Source organism: Canis lupus, chromosome 25 (genome assembly GCF_011100685.1).
Source record: "Canis lupus familiaris isolate Mischka breed German Shepherd chromosome 25, alternate assembly UU_Cfam_GSD_1.0, whole genome shotgun sequence".
Lineage (NCBI taxonomy): Eukaryota > Metazoa > Chordata > Mammalia > Carnivora > Canidae > Canis > Canis lupus.
Window position 1 is genome coordinate 13,532,377 of NC_049246.1, and position 13,445 is coordinate 13,545,821.

General features: G+C 50.1%; 1 protein-coding gene across 1 annotated transcript; it reads left to right on the forward strand.

Moving 5' to 3' along the window:
* The first annotated feature begins 3,125 nt into the window (after positions 1 to 3,125).
* SHISA2 (shisa family member 2) lies at positions 3,126 to 9,177 on the forward strand. Its single transcript, XM_038573444.1, has 2 exons — positions 3,126 to 3,459; positions 6,960 to 9,177. Exons 1-2 carry the CDS (start codon positions 3,126 to 3,128, stop codon positions 7,511 to 7,513), a joined length of 888 nt encoding a protein of 295 aa, XP_038429372.1. The 3' UTR covers positions 7,514 to 9,177.
* Positions 9,178 to 13,445: the final 4,268 nt, after the last annotated feature.

Here is a 13,445-nt window from a genome sequence, read left to right on the forward strand (position 1 = left end):
ATCAATTCCAACATGAAAATGTTCAATGTTGCTTTCTTCATAAATAAATGCTGACAAACTGTCATGTTTTGGACAAGAGGATAATGGATAGTGGAAGAAGAGTACGGTATAGGCACTGGCTAGAGAAATGTACAATTGTTTTGCATTCACTTTTTTTTTCCCCAAAGGAAGAAAATGGTAAGGGTATTAACCCTCTGAACTCCACCCAAATCAATTTATGGTGCCATAGGAAAATAATGATACCTAAGCATCTGGAGATTGGCATAGAGTTCATAGTTAATCCAGGGTTTACTGTGGTGGAGACTGCGGAGACTAGCAGTGAGGCGGACTGGGCTAGAACTCTGATGCAGTCCAGGCAAATGGGCAATTTCTATGTGCATGGGTTGGGCCAGTTATCCTCACTAGGAAAATGAGGATAGTGACTATGTCTTCATAGGTGTGTTGGCCAGATTACATGAGGCTATGCAGGTAAGCCTCAGCTCAGTGTCTGGTGCAGAATAAGCCCTCAGTAAACTTAGCTAATAGGATCTATGAAGAAAATGACTCAGTCTGAAATAATTGGGTCTTCCCTCACTTTCTTCTGGTCTAATTTTTTTTTTTAAGATTTTATTTATGAGAGAGAGAGAGAGAGCACAAGCGTTGGAGAGGGAGAAGCAGACCGCCCATCCAGCGGGGAGGCAATGCTGCGCTGGATCCCAGGGCCCTGGGACCATGACCTGAACCAACATCAGCTGCTAAACCAACTGAGCCACCCGGGCGCTCCTCTTATGGTCTAACTTAATGCCATTCCTCTGATAATTTTTCTGACCTTCCCACCCTGGTCACGCCCAGGTTATATGCTTAAATTGACCCTGTACACTATCAGTCACAGCCTTTATCATACATTATCTTTGTTTATTCAACTCTTTTGTCTCTCTATCCAATTTGTTTTGCCCCAGGGACTTGGAGCTCTGTTTGAAGGGAATATCCATGATGCCTGGATTCTAATCCCTAGTACACAACAGAGTATACTTACTGGAAGACTTTAACATGTGTTTGTTGGATGAATAATTTGTCACTGAAGTTTTGTCAACATATGGGGTTAAGAAAAGTTGGTGGCGGGTGCGTTTAAAATACGTAATTTTACAAAGCTAAAAATGCCCCCTCCCCCCCAACAATGAAATCAAGTGCAATCCTTGGAGAGAGGCTTAGTGAAAAGAATGCGGTATTCTCTGGGGGTGAGTAAGAGGGTAGGTTTTTTTCCTTTGGTTTGATTTTGCTGGGCCGAGGAGGAGAGCACCAAGCACGGCTGCGTCGGTGCCTGGAGCCGGCCCGCACAGTGCCCAGGGGCTGTTTGCACAGCGGTGTCTCTAGCCGAACGCAAGCTGCCTTGGGACTTGGACGGGGCCTTCGTGGTCACCGCATCCCAGGCTCCGCTTTAAGGGCGAGGCCGACAGGGAGCGGTGCTTCCCTCCTGGTGGGGCTGGGCCGAAGTATCAGGTCCGCTGACTCTCCAGACCGTGTCGGAAGGGCCGCTCGTTCTTTAAAGAATAGTCGCTGCTGCGTTAATAGCATCAGCACCTGTTGGTTCAGCTTCCGCAAGGGAGAAGCTATTAATTCCTCCTTCATCACAGCCGCATCTCGGGTGGCGTGGACCCCGTTTTCCTCCTCGCTGCAGCTGTCTGCTCCCGTAAGGCACGCGTCGAACGGACGCGCCTCCCGGCCTCACCCCAGCAGTAAGCGGCCGCGGCCGAAGGAGGGAGGGGAGAATCCGACCAGACCCGCCAGGGGGGGCCACGTTGGCGGCGTTGACCCTGGAGGCCCCTCGTTGCCCTGGCGCAGGCCCGGGGCGCGCCCTGCACACCTCCCCGAGGGCGGCCTGGGGCGCGCCGAGCCCGCACGAGCCGCGGGAGGCGGCGGAGACGCTGGGCCTGAAACGGAAGCGATTCTAATCCTTCCTTTAGGGGAAGTTTTGAGGATCGGACCGAAAGCCGGGGCCCTTCCCCAGCCCGGTGCGGCCGGCGCCCCTGCCCCGGCGGCTCCTCCGCGCCCTCCCGCGGCCCCGCGGGCGTCGGAAGGCCCGGGGCTCGCGGCGTCTCGGCGCGGCCGGCGGCGGAGGAAGGAGGGCGGCCCGCGCAGGCGCATGCGCAGCCCCCGCCGCCGGCCCCTCTTAAGAGCGCCGCGCAGCGCCCGGGCGAGCGCAGTGGGAGCTGGCGCGGAGCCGGGAGCCGGGCGCCGGGGCTGTGCGGGCGGCCGCCGCGCTCCGCTTCCCGCTTCCCGCTTCCCGCTTCCCGCTTCCCGCTTCCCGCTTCCCCGCGGCCGCGAGGGCCGAGACCTCGTGGGAGGCTCCGGCCCGTGCGCCCCTCCCGAGGGAAGCGGCGGCCCGGGCGGGCGGGCCGGACGGAGGCTGCCGGGCTCCCACGGGAGCGAGCTGCCGCCGGAGAGGCGGGGCCGAGGGCCGGGGGCCGGGGGCCGGGGGCGAGCCGCCCGCCTGGACCCGCGCCCAGCAGCAGCCGCCCGGCCGGCTCCCGGGGCTGCGCCGAGGGCACTGGCCCGCCGCCCCGCGGACGCCCCGCGGACGGGAGCGCTGCCCCGGCGGCGCGGCCGGAGCCATGCGGACCGAGCTCGGGGCTGGGCGGGCTGAGCGCCGCCGGCCGCTGCACTTGCTGCCCGGAGCCCTGCGCGCGCTGCCCGCCTCCGCGGCCCCGTCTCGCCGCCCGAGGGGGGCGTAAAGCGGGGGAGGCGCTCCCCGACTCGACTCGGGCGCGGGACCCCGAGGCCTCCGCTCCGCGGCAGCGCCCCGGCTTCGGGTGGGCAGCGGGAGGGAGCGTCCCCTCGGGGATGCGCGGGGAGGCTCCGGCCGCGGGTGACGCCTCCCGGGGCTGCGGCACGGCCGCTCCGGGGCCGCTCTGACCGCGCGCCCCGACAGCCCCAGCAGCGCCCGCCGCCCGCCCGCCCTCCAGGCAGCGCCCCCGGCCGAGGGAGGGATGGCTTAGGACTCGGGCGTCCTCCGCTCCGGACTCGGCGGCAGGGGCAGGGGCCGGGGCCGGGTCGGCGCCGCCGGGAGCCGGGTCGCGGGGACCGCGCCGCCGCGGAGCCCGCCGCGCGCCCCCTGGAGCCGCGCCGCCCGCGCCCGGGGTGGTGCCATGTGGGGCGGACGCGGCTCGCCCGCCGCCGCGCCCCGGGGCGCCGCCTCGCTGCTGCAGCTGCTGCTGGCCGCGCTGCTGGCGGCGGGGGCGCGGGCGAGCGGCGAGTACTGCCACGGCTGGCTGGACGCGCAGGGCGTCTGGCGCCTCGGCTTCCAGTGCCCCGAGCGCTTCGACGGCGGCGACGCCACCATCTGCTGCGGCAGCTGCGCGCTGCGCTACTGCTGCTCCAGCGCCGAGGCGCGCCTGGACCAGGGCGGCTGCGACAACGACCGGCAGCAGGGCGCGGGCGAGCCGGGCCGGGCGGACAAGGACGGCCCGGACGGCGCGGCAGGTAGGGCGCGCGGCGGGGAGCGCGGCGGGGGCGGCGGCGGGGGCACCCCGGCCCAGCTGTTAACCCGTGCTGAGCGGCGCCCCGAGCCTCAGTTTCCCCATCTGTCACCCATAGACTGGCTGGGCTTGGACTTTGCGAAGAAAACTACGCACCCACGTAAGGCAGCGTGGAGGTGCAGACGGCCCCGCAGGCCTCCTGGCCGGGGACCTCGGTTTCCCCTGCCACCCCTCCTGCCTTCGTGGGTCTAACTCCTAGTAGGGGTGAGCGTCGTGGTGGTACCTGGGGAAATGGCGAGGGCGCCTCGTCCATGGCAGGCAGCTCCTCAGGACCTTCCCGTGGGATGCTGCGCTGTGCCAGACCCCGGGGCATTCCCATCCCCTGGAGCGCTTGGCTGCAGGGCCCCCGGCCTCTCTGGTTTCTGGGCAGTTCTCCTGACCGCTCAGACTTAGTAGGTGTGACATTAGAGCCATGCCCAAGCTTGCTCTTTGTGGTTTTAGTTGTTTTTTTTTTTTTCTTTTTAAAATTCTTTATTTTTTCAAGTTGCCAAAGCCAGAGCTGGAAACCTAAACAAATCCACGAACGAATTTGATAGATTGCACTTCCTTCATTCTTCAGAAACCTCACAGACCGTGTCCCTCGAGGGTCTGCACTAGTGTGTGCTTGAGGACAGAAGGGAGGATTTAGCATCGGGCTAGAGGTAGAGGTCAAATGGCGGACGCGTCATGGATGGATGCCTCCTTCTGCAGCTGGTTATGCTAAGGAGAGGACTTCTTATCAGTGCGCTGAGCCAGGGTTTAAGCTGCCTGAGCTTTGGCACTGCGTGGCCCCGTGTTTACAGAACTGTCTCCTGGGCCTGGTAAGAGGCCACTCTCTTCAGTGCTGTTCCCTTTGCAGTCAGGCTTTTTATGAGCAAGTTACTCCTATTGTCCCCCAGCCTTGACTCTGAAGAGTACAGAACTGAGAGTAGTAATTCCAGAACAGGTGGCATCTTAAAGCTCGAGCTCGTTGTTGCAGGGTGTGTGGTGGTGGGATAGAACCTTGAGAAATGAGCCAGAGTCAGAACTGCTCCCTTGATGGATCTGCTAAGTTGGGCTCATCAGCAGTCTCTAAAAAGTTGGGGTTGACTTTGGACAAAGCAGGAGGCAGCTGACGTTTCATGAGGCACATTTCATGATGTGCGTGGGTGCCTTCTTCACTCTAGTTTTAAATCTTTTTCCTGAAAATTCTGTTATTCTCACTTCTCTCCTACAGTCCAGAAGGACAACATGCCTAATCAAGTGGTGCAGAGAGTTTATGGGGAGCACTGCATTCTTCACCTCTGTGCAGTTATTTACTTTCCTCGTTAAAAATCCTGGAAGGAGAAATAGTTCTTTCTGCCCCAAACTCATTCTGTGAACTTACGCTGCTTTCAGCTAGTTTCTGCTATGTTTGGAGCATTTTTTTTTTTTTTACTTTTATTTGTTTACATCCTAATAAGGTATTTGGAGAATGAAATATTTATCACCTGCGTCCCCTGCTCCAGTGTGTTACTGCTAGCCTGTTAGAACGGTACCATGGTCTGAACACCTGCTGTGCTGCGAGCTCTGGAGCAAGTGTTTCTCCCTGTTAAGGGGAGGGGGGGGGGGGCATTGTGTAAATGCAGTGTTTATTCCTCAGCAGTGAAGGTTTAGGAAATCGTCAAATGCCAGCCTTTGGTGAAATACCTTTGGTGAAATACCAAGCAGAGTTTTACTTCATGAGGCATTATTCTCCCAGGACTCCGTGTGGCCCTATGTTCTCAAAACCCCGCCGTCAGGAATATCAGAGTGCTGATAATTAGAAAGGCCACTGCTCTAGGACATGGTTCAAGGGTTCTTGATGAATTTGACCTCAGAGGTGCAGGAGAAATGGGCCTTTCCCCCAAGTGCTGGCTGTCCTGTACACTGCGCTGGCCCTGTGCTTTGCTGGGACTCGGGAGCCTGGTTCCTGTCCTTATGTATTTTCCGATCAAATAGTCAAGGCAGTGGGCGGGAGCACACCCCAAACACCGGCGCCTGGGTGGCTCATAGGGCTAAGCGTCTGCCTTCGGCTTGGGTCATGATCCCGGGGTCCTGGGATCAAGCCCGGCATCAGGCTCCCTGCTCAGCAAGGAGTCTGCTTCTCCCTCTGCCTCGTCCTTCTCCCTCAAATAAATAGAATCTTTTAAAAACCCTGATTCTTTGTAACATAGGGTGGAAGCCTGCAGCAGTGGCCCTGAGGCATTCTGCAGCCTCCTCTCTGCCCCCATCAGCCAGTGTGTCTGGCTTCTGGAAGCCCTAGAGTGCTAGCCCTATGGCTTCCAAAAGCATGTTTTAAGTAAAAGTGGAGCTACCAACTAAGGAAAGATGTTATTTTCATCTTTCACATTGTTTTTGCAGAATAAACCTCACTTGTTAAATATAATGCCTACTGCTCTATGGTCTGCACGCTTTCCCTGTGGCTCTTCACACACAACCCAATGCTGTTAAGTCCAGGTGTCACCAGTCCACCTCGGCCACCCTGGTCCCACCTGGGTGCCTTCTTGATCACTGGGGGCGGCTCTTCCTGGAACAAAGGTCTCATTGCTCCCAACATTTGTTATCCTTGGTCTATTGTTTCGTGCTGACCTGTAGCCTGGAATAACTTCCCTCTTGGGAATTCACTTCCCCTTTCCACCATGCAGCGTGTGTGGTAGGCCCAAGGACCAGTCCTCAGAGGCAAGTGAGTGTAGAGGGTGCTTTGTTTTTTTTTGTTTTTTACCCTTTGACCTCTTGCCTTACATTACAGGTTTGGTCAAAATTTAGGTCATGGCTAGACCTAAATTTTTTATTTATTTATTTTTTAAAGATTTTATTTATTTGGGAGAGAGAAAACATGAGCAGGGGGAGTGGGAGAGGGAGAAGCAGGCTCCCCGCTGAACAGGGAGCCCAATGTGGGGCTCGATCCCAGGACCCCAGGATCATGACCTGAGCCGAAGGCAGACGCTTAACTGACTGAGCCACCCAGGTGCCCCTAAAAGAACAGCTCAAAAGTGCCAACAGAGGTTTGTAAAGAATGTAATTTTCTGGGGGGGAAAAAAAAGACTCTTAAACAATGTAATTCATTTCTATGCAGGTCCTACAGCTATTTGTGAGGGCAGACTTAAGTTTGAGCAGTTTAGTTATTGTAGGAATCTTAGAAGTCTCGGGACATAAAATTCATATTTTTGCTAAATTGGACATCTGTCTCAGCCGTGTTGGGTGGGCCAGCCTAGCTGCAAATGTTAACCATTTTGCTCTGGGTGGTGCCGAGGGGGCCCTAGCACCTGCCCTGAGTGCCTGACAAAGGGACAAGGGCGTCCCATGGGCTGCTAAGAAGCACACAGACCGGCCCAGCCAAGGAGGCCCAGCTCTGGTCCTTCAGTGCCGGGTGTGGGTGTTGCTCATTTATGTATCTCTGCTGCCAAGCACCTATTTTTACTGCATTCTTAGAATAAATCATGATGATGTGTTTTTATCCTTTAGTCCCCATCTACGTGCCATTCCTCATTGTTGGGTCCGTCTTTGTCGCCTTCATCATCTTGGGGTCCCTGGTGGCCGCTTGTTGCTGCAGATGTCTCCGGCCTAAGCAGGAGCCCCAGCAGAGCCGCGCCCCCGGAGGGAACCGCCTGATGGAGACCATCCCCATGATCCCCAGTGCCAGCACTTCAAGGGGCTCGTCCTCCCGCCAGTCCAGCACAGCTGCCAGCTCCAGTTCTAGTGCCAACTCGGGGGCCAGGGCACCCCCAACAAGGTCACAGACCAACTGCTGCTTGCCCGAGGGGACCATGAACAACGTGTATGTCAACATGCCCACAAATTTCTCTGTGCTGAACTGTCAGCAGGCCACCCAGATTGTGCCCCATCAAGGGCAGTACCTACATCCCCCATATGTGGGGTACACGGTACAGCATGACTCGGTGCCTATGACTCCTGTGCCCCCTTTCCTGGACAGCCTGCAGACGGGCTACAGGCAGATCCAGGCGCCCTTCCCTCACACTAACAGCGAACAGAAGATGTACCCGGCTGTGACTGTGTAACCCGGGGCGCGACCAGGCTCCTAATGAGACAGGAGCATGGAGAAGCTATGCACTTGGACCAAAGGATCTAAGTGGAGGTCTGCCCATGTTGCTGGTGCGGACAGCCCCCTTCTCCTCGATGGCTTCGTTTGCCCCCAAGTGTATGAAACATTTCTTTCCAAGTTAGCCTTTCTGGATGTTTCCTCCCAGCGCATGATTGATTTCCAATGGAAAAAAGCATCATCTGGAGATGCCCATGTTGTTGCCAGTGGTTGTGTGACAGATGCTTGGGCCTTATATGCTCCTGAGGTCTGGCTGTCAGAAGAATTTTGTGATGGGATAGACTAAGGGTTCTCACTGTATCCTTATTATTGTCTCTTTTTGTTTTTTCCTGTACAAGATCAGAATACTTGTTCCCTCCCTTTTACCTGGGTAAGATTTTTATAAGCATCCAAGTTTCAGGGGAAGATGTAAAGAACAAAACTATTATAAAGGGAAATCCAGTAGGAACTCCCTGAGATTAGTCCTCGATCTCAGTGTTTCACAGGCACATCTTCATTTCATTGTAAAAAGATATATATATTTTGTCTATTTTTGTGCTTTTGGGGGGGGGTCTATTTTGTGCTTTTTTACCTTGTGTAGAGATCTTATTACAAAGTGATTTTCTACATTAAAAAGAGACTGAAAGAAATTGTATAGTTACTTAACTAAGGACATTTCAGAACTCTGGGATTATTTCAGTCTTGGAAGTAGCCAGTGGCGTAGTAATACAACCATTCATCTCACTCTTGATCATATCATCTAATTTTCTGGCATTAGAGTGACATCTGATAAGTAATTAGATGTTTTTTTTTTGTTTTTTTTTTTTTTATTGAAATCCTAAACAGTCACCTGCTACTTCTCCAAGTTACTTTGAATTTTACCGTGTGGTATGGCTTGTCATTCATTCTATTTGGCTTCAGGATCCCCATGTCTGTATGGTACTGTGTGCAGGTAATTCCTGTTATAAATGAAGATCAGCATTTCTGCCTAGATCTGATAAAAAACATTCTCGTTTTCCTATAAAAATTCAAAGAAATGGTTTACAAAGATACTTCATATAGCTTCTCAGCCATAACCTGAGACTTGGGATGAAATTTAAACCACAAATAGAATTTACTTTGCAAATCATAAGGCTTTTTATAGTCTTATTATCAAAATGGCTTATTTTTCAGGCAGTGAGGACTGTTAAGTCAAGAGAACAGCTTTTCAAAGAGATACTGCCTTTCTTCCCTCTCGAGGTTAGTTTTTGTTTTCCTCTCCTAGTTCTCAACAAGCACTATATTCATTACTAGTGTTCTGAATTATGAAATTTAAGTGAGTCTCTGTATTGTTTACTTGAAAGAAGTAAATCTAAGTATGTGCAAGCAAATTTCCAACTGCTGGCAAAACCGAGATTTGCAATTAAACAAAAACGTTGTAAGGTATGGTCTTACACACATTTATATCTATCGTTTATTTATCTACCCGTCCATCCGTTCATTATCTACCCTATTCTCTCCTCTCTATCATCCCCCTCTCTCATGACTGAATGATGTAAAACCATTGTTGGCAAGTGGTATCAATGAAGATGCTCAAAATTTTTTAAGCAACAAAGGCAGGGGAAATCATTTTACTTACTAATAAATATTTTATGGTATGAATTCCAAGGGAGTTGGGTTTTTTTCATTTTTGTTTTACTTGGTAACTTTTCAGATGGTTTATTAAAACTAGTAACGTAATAAAATGGCTAAAGAATGATAAATATTGCTTTCTAGAACCAAGAGCCTACCTTTAAAAGTAATCAATATCAGCAAAATTTATATGTATATTCTAGTAGTATTATTTCACGTATTCCATGGGAAGTGTTGACAACACAAAAGATTCAGTCTTTTGGGATTACTGTAGTATGTGGCTAATGCATGTTCTAAACCTTGTCCTTGATGGAGGATTCTGGGTTATTAAAGTAAAATTCCTAGAAATGTGGAGACGAAAAGGATCTCAGGGATCACTCAGCCTAGAGATTGGCAAACTGTTTTTTTTTTTTTCTGGGCAGGAGCCAGAGAGTAAATATTTTAGGTTTTGCAGGCCAGATGGTCTCTACCAACTATTTGACTTTGCCATCGTCACACAAAAGCAGCCATGGGGATACATAAACATATGAGTATGGCCGTGTTCCAATTAACACCTTACTGATGGACACTGATGTTTGAATTCCATACAATTTTCAAATGTCACAAAATACTTGTTTTGTTTTTTTCTCAACAATTTCAAAATGTAAAAACCATTCTAAACTCTCGGGCCATAAAAACTAGGCAGTGGACCAGATTTGGCCATTGGTCTTTGTTCATCAATTCGTAGTCTAGTCCACCCTTTGCTGACGCGGGAGTTGCTCTGTGACATCTTTGACAGGCCTTTCTTAACATAGAGGGACGGGGAGTGCTGGCTTCTCTGCGACTATTTCTTTCCTATGTGGTATTAAATATGCTGAAAGCAAAAGTGCATTTTAACGAGTTCTTCACCTAGTGAGTGAGGGCAACCAGGTCTTTCCAAAAGTATAGATAACATCATTGGAAGAACCCTCAGGCCTTTTCAGTTTTGGTAAAAACACTCAAGAAGTTGAGCTTTCAAAGTAAAAGGTCAAACAGTTGGTTTAAGGATACCTTCCATCCTATCATGAAATCAGAATCTGTAAAGTATAGTTTGCACCCAGGAGAAGTATTTCAATGTCGGGGGCTGGGGGTGGGGGGAGGAGCAGTTACAAATAGAATAGTTTGTTACTGTACATTTCTTTCTTGGATCATGATGGTTCTGGGGATTTCTGTATTCCTCTGTGTGGGACAGAAAGACCCTCTGGTTGAAAGAAGAAATTAGCCAGCTCTTTCCATTTAAGGGCCTCGGGGAAGCTGCTTATCTCCTATCCTTCCTGCTGTGGCTGAAAAAGTTACAATTTAACAATAATATCAACATTCAAAGTGGCAAAAAGACCATTAAGACAAATGCACGTAGGTCTGGCGTGTTTACTCTGCAATACTCCTAGTTTCAGGCTAGAGTTCCACTTCTGATTATGTTCCTAGCTGCTTGGCTAATATTTCCCATATTAAATTTACCACGAGCTCATTTTTCTCAAGACTGCACAGTTTTATTTCATGAATTCTATGACTGATCTTTTCTCCTTGTTTTATACAAATTAGGGTTTAAGTTGCCTTCAGAAGTGCCTTCTGCCTGAAGAAACCGTGACAATCAGAACCCAGTTGGCGAGGAAAGTTAGGGCAGATGTCCGCAAATGGACTGGACACGGGAGAAAAGTTTCAGTGGTGCGAACCCCAGGGAAGGGTCTGGCCCCTGCCTGGTAACAGCACTCGCACGTACTCCCTGTCTGCGTCAGAGGCCCCGTTTCCTGCAAATTCACATTCTGTCTCTACCACGCACACCCTCAGTGATTCAGTAAAAGCCATTTAAATGGAAGAGCAGCCTACTTGCCTTTGATTGCTTATGCTTTTTAAATGCTTGAATACGTTTGTTTCTGTTGAAGGGACTTCAGAACCCAGACTTCTCACTAATTTAGCCTGGGCTTCTTCTGTCAGAACTGGCGCAAATGTGTACTCTGTATTTTCCTACACTGTCCACTGCAGACCTCTGCTGGAGGTATGTGCTTGGCGAAGCTTGTTGGAATTTGGGGAGAAGGCTTATGACGTGCAGACAGAGAAAGTCCACTAACCCGCCTGTCATTAGGATGGACAAGGAGCAGCCCAGGAACTTGCCCGCCCTTCTGGACCTGCTGAGTGACTGCTAAGCCAAGAATTTATGAGCAGTAACAGCGAAGGGAACTTTCTAGGATTCTTAAAACCTGTGATCGCTTCCCCATTCTGCTTATTTTCCTTGCCTCTGGAGCAGGAGACAAAGCGTCCGAGCAAGCTGTATGATCTTGAGTGGAGGAAGCTCAGGGAGGAGGTGGTGGCAGTGGCTTTCACAACCCAGGGAAGTGCGTGGGCTCCCCGGGGGGCCGGCAGTAGGTCTGGACCTGGCCACTGGGGAAGGTGCACCCTTTGTGTTCAACTTTGAGCCCCTTTCATTTTTAAAAGGAGCAGCCTAAATATTGCAAGGAGGAATAAATCATGCATACAAATGAGAACACCATTCCTCATCACTCAACGTTAATCCTCCTTTTCTTTTCCTTCTTAGATGCTAGAGCCTTGAGGACATTTCCACCCTGCTACCCCTCGCCCTTTCTCTCTGTTTTTTTAAGAGCCAGAGATCAGCTATTTTCATTCAGCCTATTCATTCCAAAATACTTATATAGAAAATTTCTTTTGCCTTCTGAAATGTTTTTCTTAATTGAAAACATGAATGTTACTGGGCTTCAAGTGCCTTGGAGGGGTTGAGTCGGTGAGAGATGACAAAGAGTTAGAAATTATTAACTCTTTAACCAAAAATTAGAGGTATGCTAGGTAAGCATTTTTTAGTGTGTGATTTGCATTTGCTTTTCTTTGCCCTCTGTTCTTCCGGATAGAATCCTTTATCGGTGAGAGATGGAAGAATTAAAAACCCTAGAGAAACAGTTACTCCTGTCCAAGAAGTTCAGTGTTTTTGATTGTTGACTATAACCCCACAGCACCATGACAGCATAACTCTGAGATAACGTTACAGTTTTACGCAGGGAGTTGGCAGTGAGGGTCACTGTGCTGTTCACAGTTTAAATCTTTAGCATGCCTTCAACATTTCTACACCAAATTGAAGGAACTAGACTCAAATCAAGAACAAGAAATTTAAAATTAATGCTTTAAAAAAAAAGCTTTTAAATGAGGGATGATAAAAGGGGTAAAGTTTATGGTGGCAGCCTTAAGATTGATTTTAAACAGAAACCTTGCATCCCAGTTTCAACTATCTTGAAGTGTAGGTCTTTTCATTTAGAAAAATCATAGGTTACACAAGACATTATTTACTCAGACATAATAACTGCAGAAGACTGATTGCCATCTGCAACATGTATATAAAATTACCACATGTGTATACATATGTGTACAGAATGATCACAGGAAAATTTGAAACAGAAGTAACTTCTTCTATGAGGCTATCTCATTCAACTCTGGTCTCAATTCTTGACTGATTTTTTAAAACTGGAGCTGGTCTGCAGCGCTCATCTCTCCCTGTCTCAGCTGTAACTGGTTTTGTCGCACTTCCTCTGGAGATGAATGGACCCTAGTTAGAACCCATCTCCACCACCGGCCGTGTGCCTTCAACATAGGCTTTCCTGTCTCTGGAAAAGGGGATCTGCAACACCTACCTCCTCGGGTTGGTGTGGAGACAAAGGACATAGCGTAGCACGATGCTAGTGGCATCTGATAGGCTTTTATAATTTTTATAATACACATATAATTTCTTTTCAGATAATTTTAACCTGCTCAATACAAAGAAATACATAATTTATATTGACAAAATATGTCACAGATGAATAGATAGATCCTTAGAACTGCATTAGGAGGTTTTCCTTATTTTTCTTTCAATAACCAGTTTTACCTGCGTTAGTATTTCTAGCGTTGCCTAAGAGATTTGCACAGAAGTGGCTTCCTGTGACCCTCAAATCAATACCACTTTTTGTGATGCCCGAAATGGCCTTATTTCTCTGTGCTGTTGCTGTGTAAATTCACAGGATCTCTCTCCTCCCTGTACCTCCACTAGCTCTGGCTGTACCTATGGAACCTTTCTAGACTGCCAGTTGGCATCCCTCTGAACCAGCTGGGGCTCAGTCAGGAACATTCACTGCATCATTTTCTACACACAGTAAAGCACACAGTCTTCAGCGTACAGCTCAATAAACCATCATCAAGGTCAAGAGGCAGAAAGAATTCTGTTGACAGTTTGCTTCAAAGACAAGGGCTCTGCCGCAGTCTCTCACCATAGGTGAGCTTTGCCTGGTTTTGAACTTCATGCA

Bases quoted from the DNA above. Each gene is read 5' to 3' on its own strand.
- SHISA2 (XM_038573444.1), top strand. From the start codon at position 3,126: ATGTGGGGCGGACGCGGCTCGCCCGCCGCCGCGCCCCGGGGCGCCGCC. The intron at 3,460-6,959 runs GTAGGGCGCGCG...TTTATCCTTTAG, and splicing joins CGGCCCGGACGGCGCGGCAG to TCCCCATCTACGTGCCATTC.